We start from the raw sequence: 17,633 nt of genomic DNA, 5'->3' as shown, positions 1-17,633 counted from the left end.
CAGGTCTCCAGTAAAGTGTGAGTAACCCCTTGGCGGGACCCCTTTTGTGAAGATATCACTTTTTTATTTAATTGTATTGCACTATATTTTGCTATGTTAAAGGGACATTCTGATTTAAAAAATGGCATGCTGTAATTTTTGCATTAGCAATCCTAGATATCTCTGTGTTTAATCCCAGCAACTCAGTTAAATAAACACATAGGTAAAGTCACACTTGGGGCCCGATTTATGTCCACATACACTGTCATCATTTATCATTGCACAAACAGTTCTGGTGAGCTGCTTGTGCAATGCCAGCCCCTGCAGATTCGCGGACAATTGGCTGCTAGCAGGGGTGTCAATCAATCCGATCGTAGCGATTGGGCGGATTGCTGTCTGCTGCCTCAGAGGCGGCGGATGAGTAAAGGAGCAGCGGTCTTAAGACCGCTGCTTCTTAACTCCTGTTTCCGGCGAGCCTGAAGGGGTTTTTGGCCCCATTTGGGCCATGATAAATCGGCCCCTTGGAATCTATCAAGCTGACATGATTTTTTGTGAAAAGTTCTTTGTTTGCTCAAATAATTATGGCTTTAAAATCACAGTAAACACCTTCCAATTATGAGCTATTTCTATTATGTTGCATCCTTTTTACTGAAATTGCTTTTCAATAGCCAAACTCCACCCACTATTTACCTTATTTGGAGAAGCCAATCTGGTCTTTAGTCTGCAGACAACAAGACTAATAACTGTCATAACGTAAGTATAAAATGCATTGTTTTCTGATAAAGCCAACAAAGGACAGAGAAGTCAGCAGGGTGCATTTCAAGTTCCGTGAATGACAACATCCTCAGTTTGCAAAGCAGTTATATGAAATTGGGGCAAAATAAATAATGAAAGTATACTGCAAAGCTATTAAATTGCACATAGCTAAACATATTATTTAACAATCTAAAGGTGTTTACTGCCCCTTTAATGGAACCAGTGATTTCTTGTTTGTTGTATTCAGTTACTATAAACAGTTTATTCTTTGTGTTGAGAGATATATTTTACATTTTTCTTTTACCAAAAAAAAAATGAAAGGATGTTAAAAATCTTCCACTATAAATATAAAAGTATTACATTCAGCATTCACACTGCACTTCTACAAAAAGCAGTTCAACTACACTACCTATCAAGTATTATATCATTAATCATTAGGGGTTGGACGTGTTTTGGACTGGGCATACTGTGGGCAGGGTCAGGCAGAGCTGTTTGATACCTGGGCAACGTGGGGGGCACCCATATATACCTTAAAAAATAATATATATTTTTTTATTTTATTTTTAATTTTTTTTATTTACTTTTTTAAAGGCTTTATTGATGTAATTTCATTTTAACAGACATTAAAAGTACAGCAATTTAGTCCACAATAACCAGTATAAAACTGTAGTCTAACAAGATTTTGACTAACCAATGTTTATCATTACATCTAGATGTTGAGATCAGGATCACAAGAGTTCTCGTTAAGAAGAGTTCTAAGTTTTCTAAAAATAATATTTATATATATTGAAGGAACACATAGTATCATTATGAAAATGTGTTAGGGCATTTTCTTATTACACTGTTAGTTGCCTATAACTATGTGTCTAATCCCCACAAAGAGATTCAACAGGTAAATTCAGCTGCTGACAATGTGCTAATGACTTGGAGCTGAATACAGCTGCTGGAACACTCAGGGGAGGCATATGTGAGTAGTCTCCAATCACCTGTCTCGCAATCAGCAGCATACTTTACAGGGATTAAACACAGGTATTGGCAAACAATGGTGCAATAATAAAATGCTATCTTTGTTGCTTTCAAAACTCTAACTTATTGCTGGAATCTATGAAAGATGTTATATAGTCTTTTCCATATCTCTGTGTGAGTGATATTGCAAATATTTACACTACCCATGCTCCCTTTGTCTCAATCTGATAAGCACAATATCAGCAAAAAAAATTGATTGATAAACATTTCTGTATTTAGATGGAAGTGTTAATAATTAAAAAAAAAAAAATAGTGTGATCTTTTTTTTGTACATCTTGTTTAGAAAACAATATTTTATTTTGCTAACTTACTTTCAACATATTAGCATCTTCAATTAGCATTAATAACAATGTATAGTCGTTAATAAAGCAAACATTCCTGTATAAATCAGTTAATTGGATCTTATCTTGATTTATATAGTATATTAAACCATTCCTGTCATGCTTGATTGCGCTTTACGAATAGTAATGTTTCCAATTAAGTATAATGTTATTTAAGGTTACACAAGTTGATTATGTAATGTGTGTCCTGCAGTATTATTTCTACTCAGCATATTTTTCTGTGGGAATAAATTCCAGAATATATAAGGTCACATAATTAGGCCAACCACAGTGGAAACTTCATTAGTGCTGTAAATACACCAGCTGATTAACATTGCACATGGATCTAATGCACTTTCTCATGGACTCTCCGTGTAAAATCATCTTGCATGATACTCATTAAAGAGATAGTCTAAGGCAAAAACTACTCTAATTTGTTACATTATGTAACTTGTGTGTTACTAAGCCTAGCTTAGTGATACAACTCCCTGAAAAAGGGTTACACACATAGGTAAAGTATTGCTCTGTTGTCACACATTGCAGCCCCACAACATGAAGAGATAGTAAGAAACTATGTTCGACTGCTGCTCCCGACTGACTCATTGTTTGTGCCTTGTTTGTGGCTCCTTAATGGGAGTTTACCTATGTTTAACTCCTTTGTAGAATTAGTAATTTATAAATGACATGTTCTAACAATATTTTTTTTTTTTTTTTTTATTGCATTAGGTTCTTTATACAATTGTAGAATATCTTGCTAAGCAGGGTTCTTGGTGTGAATGAGGGGCACTTAAATTACAATATAATCCCCCAACTTTCTATTACTGTTGATAATAACATCATTACCCCAACCCTGCACACCCAGTGTCTTGGGGTCACACTTGACTCAGATTTTTCTTTCACTCCCTTTGGCCAATTCCTGATGTTTCCACCTTAAAAATATCTCCAAAATTTTCCACTTACAAAAGACACAAATAAGATTTGAATCCACTCTGTCATCATTTCTTATCTTGACTGTTGCAACTTTGTCCTCTCTGGTCTTCTGAATTCTTCTGCCATGCTGATCTTCCTTACATGTCACTCCTCATCATCTGCACCTCTCTGCCAATCCCTTCACAGGCTTCCTCTAACCTCCAGAATAAATCACAAAATCCTGACATTCAAGGACCTCAATAACACTGCTTTCCCATATAATTCAGACCAGATACTTATCCCCTTCACTCCGCTCATGACCTCCTTCTCTATTCCTCTCTTAACTCTTCACATTCCCGTCTAAATGACTTCTCTAGACAGGCCCCTATTTTGTTGAACTCTCTGCCTCGCTCCACAAGACTCTTCACTAGTTTTAAAAGTTTCAAGTGCTCCTTTATCTACTGTTCAGCGATGCATAATTAATAATATACACTGACATTTTCTTACTTCAGTTCCTCTCCTCCTTTTTCATCCCCTGAACCTCTTAGCATGTAAGCCTATGAGCACAGCTGTTTGATAGATCATCTTCATGGGAGTTGATTAGCAACATTGCAACTCTTGCTACCTTGCATATTAGACAAATGTTTATAGTGCTGTGGAATCTGTTGGTAACTTATAATAATAATAATAATAATAATAATAAATATATAAAGCTTAGTCACCAAATGTATATAGATAGGTTTTAGCACCATATTTTGGCCAAAGCCTGCACGCATGTAACGCATTTAAGCCTTTTAAATTCTTACTTTCTAAATATAAACTAAGATAGGCATAAAAAGGACTGGAACATGTTTTATTTTTATTGAAAGCAAAACTCTTGTCTAGAAATATCATTAAAGGAGGCTATGGCTTATCTAGCATGATGTCATAAAACTTCTAGAGTTGGTTTAGTATTAAGTGAATGAACTAAATAAACAGAGAGTCAGATTTGCTCATGCTCAGAATTGGCAGAATGTAATTTAAGATTAAAAAAATGTCTCCACTCTTATCTCCCTGAGGGAAGTGAAAAATTATAAGTGCTAATTTTGCGATTAAAAATTACATTTGTTGCTGTGTTGTTGTTTTTTTTTTAACACAATTTAACATATTTGTTTTTACAAAATGATGACTGTTTAATATCCCTTCAACAAAAGAAAAAGCAAGCAGTTTAGTACTATCATTTTTCTAATACCTTTTCACCTCTCGCCCACATATGGAGGGTAATTAAGACAGGATTTATGATCAAGCAGGCTTTTTATTGATTTATGCAAAGACTTAAAAACAGTTCTCAAAACATCAGTGTCTTATAGTGGATTAGTGAATCCTCATGCAGTATGCATGACATATTGTACACTAATATGTGCGTACTGAGATGAAAGTATTGACATGTATTCATCATCTAAGTACAAAATTATCAGTGTTGGTCATGTAATCTGTTTTTCAGATTCTTAGATAACATTTATTTTTCAGTTTTCCGCATAGACTAGTAGTTATTTTTATCAATAGGATTCTTTAAAAAAAAACAAAAAAAAACTTTTTTTAAGATCAATGTTATTAAAGTGAAATATATTACTTTTATTTGCAACATTTCCCAACACAATGAAAGTTTTAAGATTTAAAACATTTAATTTGTTTCCACAGATTTTTGCAAAGCCCTGCCTAAAGGGATGTTATATTGTATAATATCCTTCCAGTTTTCCAATACATGCACTAAACAAATTATTTGTCTGATTTTAGCTTATAGACAATTGGATTTGTGTGTATTATATCTGACAGCCAATCAAAAGCTTGCAGTGTGTCTACAAATAAGTAAATGAAATATTGCTTTTTATTTGATAATTCATTACATATTCAGTATATATTTCACATAATTGGAGAATCTGTATTCTTAAAGGGATAAGAAAGTCAAAATGAAACTTGTATGATTCGGACAGAGCATGTAATTTTAAGACGCGTTTAATTTTTCTTCTGTTTTCAAATTTACTTTATTCTCTTGTTATCCTTTGCTGAAAAATAATATGTACATATTCTAGGGGAAGACTGCGGAGAAATGTCTAATAATTAATTTTAACTTGCTTACTGAAATCTTAAAATACTTAAAATAAGGTAAAACATCCGGAAGAGGTATAAAAGGGTCATGTGGGCCGATTTACCAAGCGGTCAATCGGCCCCAATGCTCCTAATTCCGCGCAAGCCTTCAGGCTTGCCGGAATCAGGAATTAAGAAGCAGCAGCCTTAAGACCTCTGCTCCTTAACTCATCCGCCTGCTCTGAGGCTGCGGACATCAATTTGCCCGATCGTGTACGATTGGGTTCATTGACACCCCCTGCTAAATGCCGATTGGCCACAAATCTGCAGGGTGTGGCATTGCACAAGCAGTTCACCAGAACTGCTTGTGCAATGTTAAATGCTAACAGCGTATGCCAGACATTGATAAATCGTCCCCTTAGTTGCTATTTCAGAATAATGCTGGATAACCCATTACCGGGAGCCTGCTAGTTATTACACTCATGTCTGTTGTCACTGGTTCACCATCTGTTTCTGCTACCTTCCAGTAGTGCATGGCTGCTCTCGAGCTGACTTTAACTATGTGTTTAATGATTTTACAGGGTTAAACATACAGTTATAAACATGCTATAGTCCAATAATAAAATCCTGTAATAAATTAGAACATTTTCTATTTTTACTTTTATATCACTTTCATTTTAATGATATAAAAAGTTTATGCATCGTTATGTATTAGAGATGAAAACTGCACCATTGTGAATCATTCAGTGATACAAAGCAATCTTAACTAATATGAATTCATGATATGCAATCTTTGCTTTATCTTCTTGGGTACCAAAATGGGCAGTGAGATGCAGCTCTCTAATAGACAAGTAGATATTGGTATCAGTAAAAGAATAGTTTTCAGTGAAAACCAGAGATAAAAGGTGCTGTTTACTGCAGATTGGCACAGCTACACAGATCATTAGAGGAAATGTTAGATCTTAAGATCTCTGCATTTATAATTAGCCCCCTCCATCAGTAAACCTCTGTTCCCATGTACAAGACTCATGTTTCCAGTTAAGCACTTTTATTGCCCAGGAAACATAATTATAACAAGTACTGCTATTGTCTTCGTTCATGCTCACTTCAGCTTGTAGCTTTTAATTTCCCCAGTTACCATTATACCATCTACTAGAATATCTAACATAACAGAATTATATTATACATTGGTAATGTCCTTAGTAGAGATAGTATTCATACCTATCCTTTAGTGGAAAAAATATAGTGTACATTCATATGCTTTCATAAATACATTATCCTTTAGTATTACATCTCTAACACACACACACACACACACACACACACACACATATATATATATATATATATATATATATATACATACAAACATACGTATCTCAAGCAAGGAAAATTACTCTTAGTTAAAATACAAAATATAGATAATTAATTAACTTGTACAGATAAAGGTTTATAAGCCACAAAGAGCTGTGTCCATGTTCTGGAAATGGCCTTACATGTATAATATATATATATATATATATATATATACACACACACAGTATAAGTACACAGATAATATGTAGACAAATACATACATTTAATTCTGTGATCAAGTGACTTCTAACTTTGCTTTTTTATAAAGTGCTATGCACTGTGGTCATTAAGAGTAACAAATTAATTCTATATGCATTTACACTGTTTGGCATACTGCTTACTCTAGATATTGGTATTAACTGATTTTAAAGATTATTAAGTGATACATTATTGATACTGTGTTGTACTAAAATATACAATAAATTATATTATCCTTTATTTCTTTTAGGTTTTTTAACAACGAAACATGGCAAAACCCTACGAATTTAACTGGCAGAAGGTTGTTCCTTCATTCATGCAAGATGGGGCTGTGTTCGACAGATATGAAGAAGTATTTTTTTTTATGTTCATATTTAGTGATAGACAACATGTTGTTCTCATGTGGTATAATTAACTGTTAATATATGTTGTAAGGGAACATCACCAAACATTCAGGGATTGCCAACTCCAAAGTACACTTCAATCCAGAAAAATTTAGTCCTCAATTAGGAAAATACAAATCCTTTATTAATCCCACAACAAGGATATAGATACATAGTTTTGGGCCACTTATTGACCCTTAGTCATGTCAGCCATGATATGACTAAGGGTCAATAAGTGGCCCGGAATATTGTCTTTATACCCTTGTTGTGGGCTTAATAAAGGATTTGTATTTCCCTTATTGAGTCTGCACTCCATTTTTCTGGATTGAAGTATAATAACATAATTTATGTAAGAACTTACCTGATAAATTCATTTCTTTCATATTAGCAAGAGTCCATGAGCTAGTGACGTATGGGATATACATTCCTACCAGGAGGGGCAAAGTTTCCCAAACCTCAAAATGCCTATAAATACACCCCTCACCACACCCACAATTCAGTTTAACGAATAGCCAAGAAGTGGGGTGATAAAAAAGTGCGAAAGCATATAAAATAAGGAATTGGAATAATTGTGCTTTATACAAAAATCATAACCACCACAAAAAAGGGTGGGCCTCATGGACTCTTGCTAATATGAAAGAAATGAATTTATCAGGTAAGTTCTTACATAAATTATGTTTTCTTTCATGTAATTAGCAAGAGTCCATGAGCTAGTGACGTATGGGATAATGATTACCCAAAATGTGGATCTTTCCACGCAAGAGTCACTAGAGAGGGAGGGATAAAATAAAGACAGCCAATTCCTGCTGAAAATAATCCACACCCAAAATAAAGTTTAATGAAAAACATAAGCAGAAGATTCAAACTGAAACCGCTGCCTGAAGTACTTTTCTACCAAAAACTGCTTCAGAAGAAGAAAATACATCAAAATGGTAGAATTTAGTAAAAGTATGCAAAGAGGACCAAGTTGCTGCTTTGCAAATCTGATCAATCGAAGCTTCATTCCTAAACGCCCAGGAACTAGAAACTGACCTAGTAGAATGAGCTGTAATCCTTTGAGGCGGAGTTTTACCCGACTCAACATAGGCAAGATGAATTAAAGATTTCAACCAAGATGCCAAAGAAATGGCAGAAGCTTTCTGGCCTTTTCTAGAACCGGAAAAGATAACAAATAAACTAGAAGTCTTTCGGAAAGACTTAGAAGCTTCAACATAATATTTCAAAGCTCTAACAACATCCAAAGAATGTAACGATTTCTCCTTAGAATTATTAGGATTAGGACATAATGAAGGAACCACAATTTCCCTACTAATGTTGTTGGAATTCACAACTTTAGGTAAAAATTCAAAAGAAGTTCGCAACACTGCCTTATCCTGATGAAAAATCAGAAAAGGAGACTCACAAGAAAGAGCAGATAATTCAGAAACTCTTCTGGCAGAAGAGATTGCCAAAAGGAACAAAACTTTCCAAGAAAGTAATTTAATGTCCAATGAATGCATAGGTTCAAACGGAGGAGCTTGAAGAGCCCCTAGAACCAAATTCAAACTCCAAGGAGGAGAAATTGACTTAATGACAGGTTTTATACGAACCAAAGCTTGTACAAAACAATGAATATCATGAAGATTAGCAATCTTTCTGTGAAAAAGAACAGAAAGAGCAGAGATTTGTCCTTTCAAGGAACTTGCGGACAAACCTTTATCTAAACCATCCTGAAGAAACTGTAAAATTCTTGGAATTCTAAAAGAATGCCAAGAAAAATGATGAGAAAGACACCAAGAAATATAAGTCTTCCAGACTCTATAATATATCTCTCTGGATACAGATTTACGAGCCTGTAACATAGTATTAATCACAGAGTCAGAGAAACCTCTTTGACTAAGAATCAAGCGTTCAATCTCCATACCTTTAAATTTAAGGATTTGAGATCCTGATGGAAAAAAGGACCTTGCGACAGAAGGTCTGGTCGTAGCGGAAGAGTCCACGGATGGCAAGAGGCTATCCGGACAAGATCCGCATACCAAAACCTGTGAGGCCATGCCGGAGCTACCAGCAGAACAAACGAGCATTCCTTCAGAATCTTGGAGATTACTCTTGGAAGAAGAACTAGAGGCGGAAAGATATAGGCAGGATGATACTTCCAAGGAAGTGACAATGCATCCACTGCTTCCGCTTGAGGATCCCTGGATCTGGACAGATACCTGGGAAGTTTCTTGTTTAGATGAGAGGCCATCAGATCTATTTCTGGAAGTCCCCACATTTGAACAATCTGAAGAAATACCTCTGGGTGAAGAGACCATTCGCCCGGATGTAACGTTTGGCGACTGAGATAATCCGCTTCCCAATTGTCTATACCTGGGATATGAACCGCAGAGATTAGACAGGAGCTGGATTCCGCCCAAACCAGAATTCGAGATACTTCTTTCATAGCCAGAGGACTGTGAGTCCCTCCTTGATGATTGATGTATGCCACAGTTGTGACATTGTCTGTCTGAAAACAAATGAACGATTCTCTCTTCAGAAGAGGCCAAGACTGAAGAGCTCTGAAAATTGCACGGAGTTCCAAAATATTGATCGGTAATCTCACCTCCTGAGATTCCCAAACTCCTTGTGCCGTCAGAGATCCCCACACAGCTCCCCAACCTGTGAGACTTGCATCTGTTGAAATTACAGTCCAGGTCGGAAGCACAAAAGAAGCCCCCTGAATTAAACGATGGTGATCTGTCCACCACGTTAGAGAGTGTCGTACAATCGGTTTTAAAGATATTAATTGAGATATCTTTGTGTAATCCCTGCACCATTGATTCAGCATACAGAGCTGAAGAGGTCGCATGTGAAAACGAGCAAAGGGGATCGCGTCCGATGCAGCAGTCATAAGACCTAGAATTTCCATGCATAAGGCTACCGAAGGGAATGATTGTGACTGAAGGTTTCGACAAGCTGAAATCAATTTTAGACGTCTCTTGTCTGTTAAAGACAGAGTCATGGACACTGAATCTATCTGGAAACCCAGAAAAGTTACCCTTGTCTGAGGAATCAATGAACTTTTTGGTAAATTGATCCTCCAACCATGATCTTGAAGAAACAACACAAGTCGATTCGTATGAGATTCTGCTAAATGTAAAGACTGAGCAAGTACCAAGATATCGTCCAAATAAGGAAATACCACAAAACCCTGTTCTCTGATTACAGACAGAAGGGCACCGAGAACTTTGTAAAAATTCTTGGAGCTGTAGCTAGGCCAAACGGCAGAGCCACAAACTGGTAATGCTTGTCCAGAAAAGAGAATCTCAGGAACTGATAATGATCTGGATGAATCGGAATATGCAGATAAGCATCCTGTAAATCTATTGTGGACATATAATGCCCTTTCTGAACAAAAGGCAAGATAGTCCTTACAGTTACCATTTTGAACGTTGGTATCCTTACATAATGATTCAATATTTTTAGATCCAGAACTGGTCTGAAGGAATTCTCCTTCTTTGGTACAATGAAGAGATTTGAATAAAACCCCATCCCCTGTTCCAGAACTGGAACTGGCATAATTACTCCAGCCAACTCTAGATCTGAAACACAATTCAGAAATGCTTGAGCTTTCACTGGATTTACTGGGACACGGGAAAGAAAAAATCTCTTTGCAGGAGGTCTCATCTTGAAACCAATTCTGTACCCTTCTGAAACAATGTTCTGAATCCAAAGATTGTGAACAGAATTGATCCAAATTTCTTTGAAAAAACGTAACCTGCCCCCTACCAGCTGAGCTGGAATGAGGGCCGCACCTTCATGTGGACTTAGAAGCAGGCTTTGCCTTTCTAGAAGGCTTGGATTTATTCCAGACTGGAGATGGTTTCCAAACTGAAACTGCTCCTGAGGATGAAGGATCAGGCTTTTGTTCTTTGTTGAAACGAAAGGAACGAAAACGATTATTAGCCCTGTTTTTACCCTTAGATTTTTTATCCTGTGGTAAAAAAGTTCCTTTCCCACCAGTAACAGTTGAGATAATGGAATCCAACTGAGAACCAAATAATTTGTTACCCTGGAAAGAAATGGAAAGTAGAGTTGATTTAGAAGCCATATCAGCATTCCAAGTTTTAAGCCATAAAGCTCTTCTAGCTAAAATAGCTAGAGACATAAACCTGACATCAACTCTGATAATATAAAAAATGGCATCACAGATAAAATTATTAGCAAGGGTAGAAATAGCCCCATCAACTTTAGGGATTTTGTCCCAAAATTCTAATCTGTCAGACGGCACAGGATATAATTGCTTAAAACGTTTAGAAGGAGTAAATGAATTACCCAATTTATCCCATTCTCTGGAAATTACTTCAGAAATAGCATTAGGAACAGGAAAAACTTCTGGAATAACCACAGGAGATTTAAACACCTTATCTAAACGTTTAGAATTAGTATCAAGAGGACCAGAATCCTCTATTTCTAAAGCAATTAGTACTTCTTTAAGTAAAGAACGAATAAATTCCATTTTAAATAAATATGAAGATTTATCAGTATCAATCTCTGAGACAGAATCCTCTGAACCAGAAGAGTCATCAGAATCAGAATGATGATGTTCATTTAAAAATTCATCTGTAGAGAGAGAAGTTTTAAAAGATTTTTTATGTTTCCTAGAAGGAGAAATAACAGACATAGCCTTCTTGATGGATTCAGAAACAAAATCTCTTATGTTATCAGGAACATTCTGCACCTTAGATGTTGAGGGAACTGCAACAGGCAATGGTACATTACTAAAGGAAATATTATCTGCTTTAACAAGTTTGTCATGACAATTAATACAAACAACAGCCGGAGGAATAGCTACCAAAAGTTTACAGCAGATACACTTAGCTTTGGTAGTTCCAGCACTAGACAGCGATTTTCCTGAAGTATCTTCTGACTCAGATGCAACGTGAGACATCTTGCAATATGTAAGAGAAAAAACAACATATAAAGCAAAATTGATCAAATTCCTTAAATGACAGTTTCAGGAATGGGAAAAAATGCCAATAAACAAGCTTCTAGTAACCAGAAGCAAAGAAAAAATCAGACTGAAATAATGTGGAGACAAAAGCGACGCCCATATTTTTTGGCGCCAAATAATACGCCCACATTGTTTGGCGCCTAAATGCTTTTTGGCGCCAAAAATGACGCCACATCCGGAACGCCGACATTTTTGGTGCAAAAGGACGTCAAAAAATGACGCAACTTCCGGCGACACGTATGACGCCGGAAACAGAAAAGATTTTTTGCGCCAAAAAAGTCCGCGCCAAAATGACGCAATAAAATTAAGCATTTTCAGCCCCCGCGAGCCTAACAGCCCACAGGGAAAAAAAGTCAAATTTTTAAGGTAAGAAAAAATGATTGATTCAAACGCATTATCCCAAATATGAAACTGACTGTCTGAAAATAAGGAATGTTGAACATTCTGAGTCAAGGCAAATAAATGTTTGAATACATATATTTAGAACTTTATAAATAAAGTGCCCAACCATAGCTTAGAGTGTCACAGAAAATAAGATTTACTTACCCCAGGACACTCATCTACACGTTTGTAGAAAGCCAAACCAGTACTGAAACGAAAATCAGCAGAGGTAATGGTATATAAATAAGAGTATATCGTCGATCTGAAAAGGGAGGTAAGAGATGAATCTCTACGACCGATAACAGAGAACCTATGAAATAGACCCCGTAGAAGGAGATCACTGCATTCAAATAGGCAATACTCTCCTCACATCCCTCTGACATTCACTGCACGCTGAAAGGAAAACCGGGCTCCAACTTGCTGCGGAGCGCATATCAACGTAGAATCTAGCACAAACTTACTTCACCACCTCCATAGGAGGCAAAGTTTGTAAAAACTGAATTGTGGGTGTGGTGAGGGGTGTATTTATAGGCATTTTGAGGTTTGGGAAACTTTGCCCCTCCTGGTAGGAATGTATATCCCATACGTCACTAGCTCATGGACTCTTGCTAATTACATGACAGAAAAACTGTTGTCCTTTGCCAAAATGCCTGCTTAGATTTTTGAAAATTGTCAGTACAAGTATAGAAACAAATAATATGTGGGAGACACACGCATATTACCAAATATATCAATATCAGAGTTTAAACTGTTTTACAAGGTGCTGCTATATTCTAAAATTTTGAAAAGAAAAAAAGCAAGAAATGACTGAGATTTAGCACACAAAGGTAGGGAGCAGACTGCGCCCATCATCTGTCTTGCATACCTTCTTCCCATGAGAGGAACAGAGTATACAATGATTATGTATTCATTTACATGCCATTATATGTCAAATTGCATCTGCTCATGATTTAATTAGTATACAAAATAAGGTTTTAAAACAATGCAAAGGGAAACAAATTGATTTAATCATCTAGGGGTAGCAATTTTGGATAATCCTTTCATTAAATGACCCTAAATGCAGTAAATTGCATAATTAACAAGTGCATAATAAAAACCACAATGCAATAACACTTACTCTGAATTTCACATAAGCAGTAGATTTTTTTTTCTGATAGATTTATTCCCCACCCCATTTGCTGGCCCCCTATTTCATGTGACAGCCAGCAGCCAGTCACAGACTAGTATATGTATACCCTGTTAGTTTGTGCACATGCTCAGTAGGAGCTGATGCCTCAGAAAGTGTATATTAAAAAAAAATTAAAAATTGATAATGGAAGTAAATTGGAAAGTGTCTTAAAACTGCATTCTCTTTCTAAATCATAAAAGTTTATTTTGTCTTGAGTGTCCCTTTAATGACTTTAAATAAGATGACATACTTTGGGGAGCATACATAACTGAGATACAACCATTTTACATGGTATGTTTGATGCACCTTGAGAGTTTGCTATCAACTTCAAGGTTAGCTTCTAAGTCTGTTTTTATAATCAGTATTGTCATTTCAGTTTGAGGCCTCCATATAATACCTTTCTGTTACATTTATTTGACATTTATTTTTCTTAATAGGAGTCATTTGTGTTTGAACCTAACTGCCTCTTTAAAATGGATGAATTTGGTTTCTTCCTGACATGGAAAAGTGAGGGAAAGGTAAGAACAAAAGGGAATATAAAATTGTTAATGTGCAGCTTGGGTCTTGTGCTTCCCTCATCCATATACCATTGTCTGAAGGGTCAATCTTTGTTCTGTTCTGAGCCACATAACACTGCACACAATTTTATTTAGACACATAGTACTATGAACACACACACAATATTATTATCTTTGCAATGTACCATAAGAACGGTGAAGTAGATATGCATTATAAACCATAATGATATATATAAAACTCAATTGCAGGTACGTCTGCAACACTTTAAAATATTTCTACAACAGGCCTGTGCACAGTGTGCACCAGAGAGTAGAGAACAGGATACCGGTACAAATCTCTCAATCTGAAATTCCAAAATCCAAACTTAGTCTGAAATCCAAATTTTTTTAATTTATATTTGTTTCCAAATAAAATTATCAATATTATGGACCTGCCTACGCTTCAAATCCCCACAGACTATTTAGAACTCAGCATGATCCTATTGGATGACCTTGATACTTGTATAATGTACATCCTTTGCAAGTCTCCAATGAAGACTTGATATACACTGCAATGTATGTAATATTTTAAATAAAGATTAAAAATTCTAAAAATAAAAAATAAAATTATCAAAAATTACTATTTTTCCCCTCCTGTAAGTCACAATCTTCTCTGCCTGTGTCTTTGTGTATTTTTGTTTTTTTTTAATGTTCTAAAATGCCAATGATAGTCTATATTTATTTAAAACAACTATTACTGATTACAGTACTGTACTATCTTTGCTGGTGTCAAGCTGCATGGATAAAGGGTTTTCTACCTGTATTAGTATGAGAAAGTAAATAATAGACAAAGAAAGGGTAGCAATTTAGTTTGGGCCTAGAGCAGTGTTGACCCTAAATATGCCCTTTATTGCACTGTGAATTTACTGCAGTCTACGTATAAAAATACACTTTATCTGATAGGAGAGCAATTAACCATTTTATACTCTCTGTATACTGTAAACATAATTATTTGTTTGACTTAGCATTTTGTAGCAAACACACACGTCTTGGATGTGAGGGGACACACACAATATTTCATACAAAAAAAAAAAAAAGAGACAAAGTTCTGTGTGAGTAAAATCACCTCTAATCATTATTTCTTCAGTCGCCATTAAAAGCATACAGTGCTTATAATCCGTGTAATGCATTTCAGCTGCTATTAAGCAGTTATCATAAACATATATAGTAGTAATGACAATGGTAATAAATTATGTGGCTAATAATTAATTTTCTTATGTTTCTTTATTAGGAGGGACAAGTTTTGGAATGTTCTCTGATCAATAGTATTCGTGTTGGCGCAGTACCAAAGGTATAGTCATCTGATGTTTCTTTTCTATAGAAGAGTGTCTATATAGATATTGCACATATAGAGTCATTGTTGCCTATCCTGTAAACTGACTGAACTTCTGACTTGTTGGGTTGTAAAATGTTGCCTTGAATTGATCTAACTTGACAGCACTAACCCAGGTTTTAGTTAAATTATTCTTAAAAAAAATGTCTGGTTTAATATTAATGGGACATGAAACCAAAAATGTTTCTTTCATGATTCAGATGGAAAGTACAATTTTAAACAACATTCCAATTTACTTCTATTATTTAATTTGCTTCATAATATAACTTAATTGGAAAGTTGTTTAAAATTGCATTCTGTTTCTAAATCATGAAAGAAAGAAAAAAAAATCTGTTTTATGTCCCTTTAAGCTAACTTTACCTGAGTTTTAAAACAGTTGAGTTTGACAGATTTCCAGTGAGTATTTAAAAAACTGAATCTGATTGATTGTTTTTTTAAATTATTATTTTATGTTATTGAAGCCATCTTTGCACCAAGCTTAACGAGTTATATGAAAATATACCTTTGATTTATAAAAAAAAACCCAGCCTTTTAAGGCAGATCCACTACTGTTAAACTGCAGGGGGCCTGTCTAAATTGTAACCCCTTGGCTGCTGGTGACATTGGTTTCCTCAACACCTTCATAAAGTGATGCATACATGCACCACTATAAATAGGCCCTATTATGGCAGTGTAATTAATGGCAGTGTAATTAATGGCAGTGTAATTAATGGCAGTGTAATTAAAAAAAATACTGAATTAAAAAAAACAAAAACTGAAACCTATTCTCTATGAACAGTAATGAATTTCCAGAGTTCACTTTAAAGGGACACTGAACCCATTTTTTTTCTTTCATGATTCAGATAAAGCATGCAATTTTAAGCAACTTTCTAATTTACTGCTATCATCATTTTTTCTTTGTTATCTTGCTATCTTTATTTGATTTTAAGCTAAGGAGCCAGCACATTTTTGGTTCAGTACCATGGACAGCACTTGTTTATTGGTGCTGTCCAATCAGCAAGGACAACCCAGGTTGTTCACCAAAAATGGGCCGGCATCTAAACTTACATTCTTGCTTTTCAAATAAAGATAGCAAGAGAATGAAGAAAATTTGATAATTGGAGTAAATGAGAAAGTTGCGTAAAATTGCATGCTCTATCTGAATCATGAAAGAAAAAATTTGGGTTCAGTGTCCCTTTAACTAAATAATATGTTAGAAAGCTGGCATTAGGCTGTAAATCTGTATAATTTTAGTGTAAACTGTTTACACTTCTGATAGCTGATTCCCTCATAATGGGTTTGTTTTAATGACACACTTCAATTAATTTTAAAATTTTGGTTAACTCATTGGAAACCATTTTTATGCCTTTTAAATGCAAAAAAAAAAGGACTCAGTAAGAATGCCAAAACAGGAGCGAAAATAAGAAATAAAAATAATGTCCTGTCCAAAAGCTAAAATCTGAAAAAAATAAAATGAATAAAAAAGATTTTGTCTTGCAATAATAGAAATATACTGTAGCTACAATTAATATTCAAGTGTTGGCAGCACTCAAAATAGTGTACATGAAATAGCACCACATGGCAGTGAAACTGTGCCCATCTAAGGGCTCTTTTTAACCCGTTGGATGGCAGAGGGTCCTGCAGTAGATGGCATTGCAGTTGTTAAGTACTTGCTTGCCAGGATGCAATACAATATTTTGCTTCACAATGCATTGCAGTTCTACCTGGCTACTCAAATTGCCAATTTAATTCAAGATTTTTGTTTGTACTCCAATATTCCTGCTATAAAAAACAAAACAAAAAAAACCCAGTGACTTTTATTATCCCATTATAACTTCTGAATATTTTTTATAACATACTTGTATTTGTTTTACAAGTTGGATGTGTCGTTTTCATTACCTCATGTGCAGTGAAACATGTGCACCCTTGTAATTACATAAAAGTTGTATTTGATCCCAGCTTGTTCTTGGAATATCTACAATCTAATAAATCATGTCTTCGTCTCTGGCGCAGGATCCAAAAATATTATCTGCACTTGAAGCTGTTGGAAAAGCTGAACATGAGCTGGAAGGGCGTATAGTGTGTGTCTGCAGCGGGACCGACCTGGTGAACATCAGCTTTACTTACATGGTAGCTGACAGTGTGGAAACAGCTAAGGTATTCTTCAGTTAAACATGGCTTCTGTTGCTATAGTGTTTCTGTCGCTACCCTCATCTGCTCTTGTCAATTTCGCTACTTATTAGGGC

The 17,633-nt window shown here is 35.4% G+C and overlaps 1 protein-coding gene across 1 annotated transcript in view; it reads left to right on the top strand.

Moving 5' to 3' along the window:
• Positions 1-17,633, top strand: part of PLCB4 (phospholipase C beta 4) — a 788,735-nt gene that overhangs the window by 424,767 nt on the left and 346,335 nt on the right. Inside the window, 4 exon segments of the mRNA XM_053712158.1 lie at positions 6,862-6,963; positions 13,956-14,036; positions 15,307-15,366; positions 17,401-17,544. Of these exon segments, the coding sequence (XP_053568133.1) occupies positions 6,880-6,963; positions 13,956-14,036; positions 15,307-15,366; positions 17,401-17,544 (369 nt within the window). The 5' untranslated portion in view covers positions 6,862-6,879.

The sequence above is a fragment of the Bombina bombina genome, chromosome 4 (assembly GCF_027579735.1).
Source record: "Bombina bombina isolate aBomBom1 chromosome 4, aBomBom1.pri, whole genome shotgun sequence".
Lineage (NCBI taxonomy): Eukaryota > Metazoa > Chordata > Amphibia > Anura > Bombinatoridae > Bombina > Bombina bombina.
Note: the sequence above shows the minus strand (reverse complement) of the source record. Positions and strands in the feature narration are given on the sequence as shown.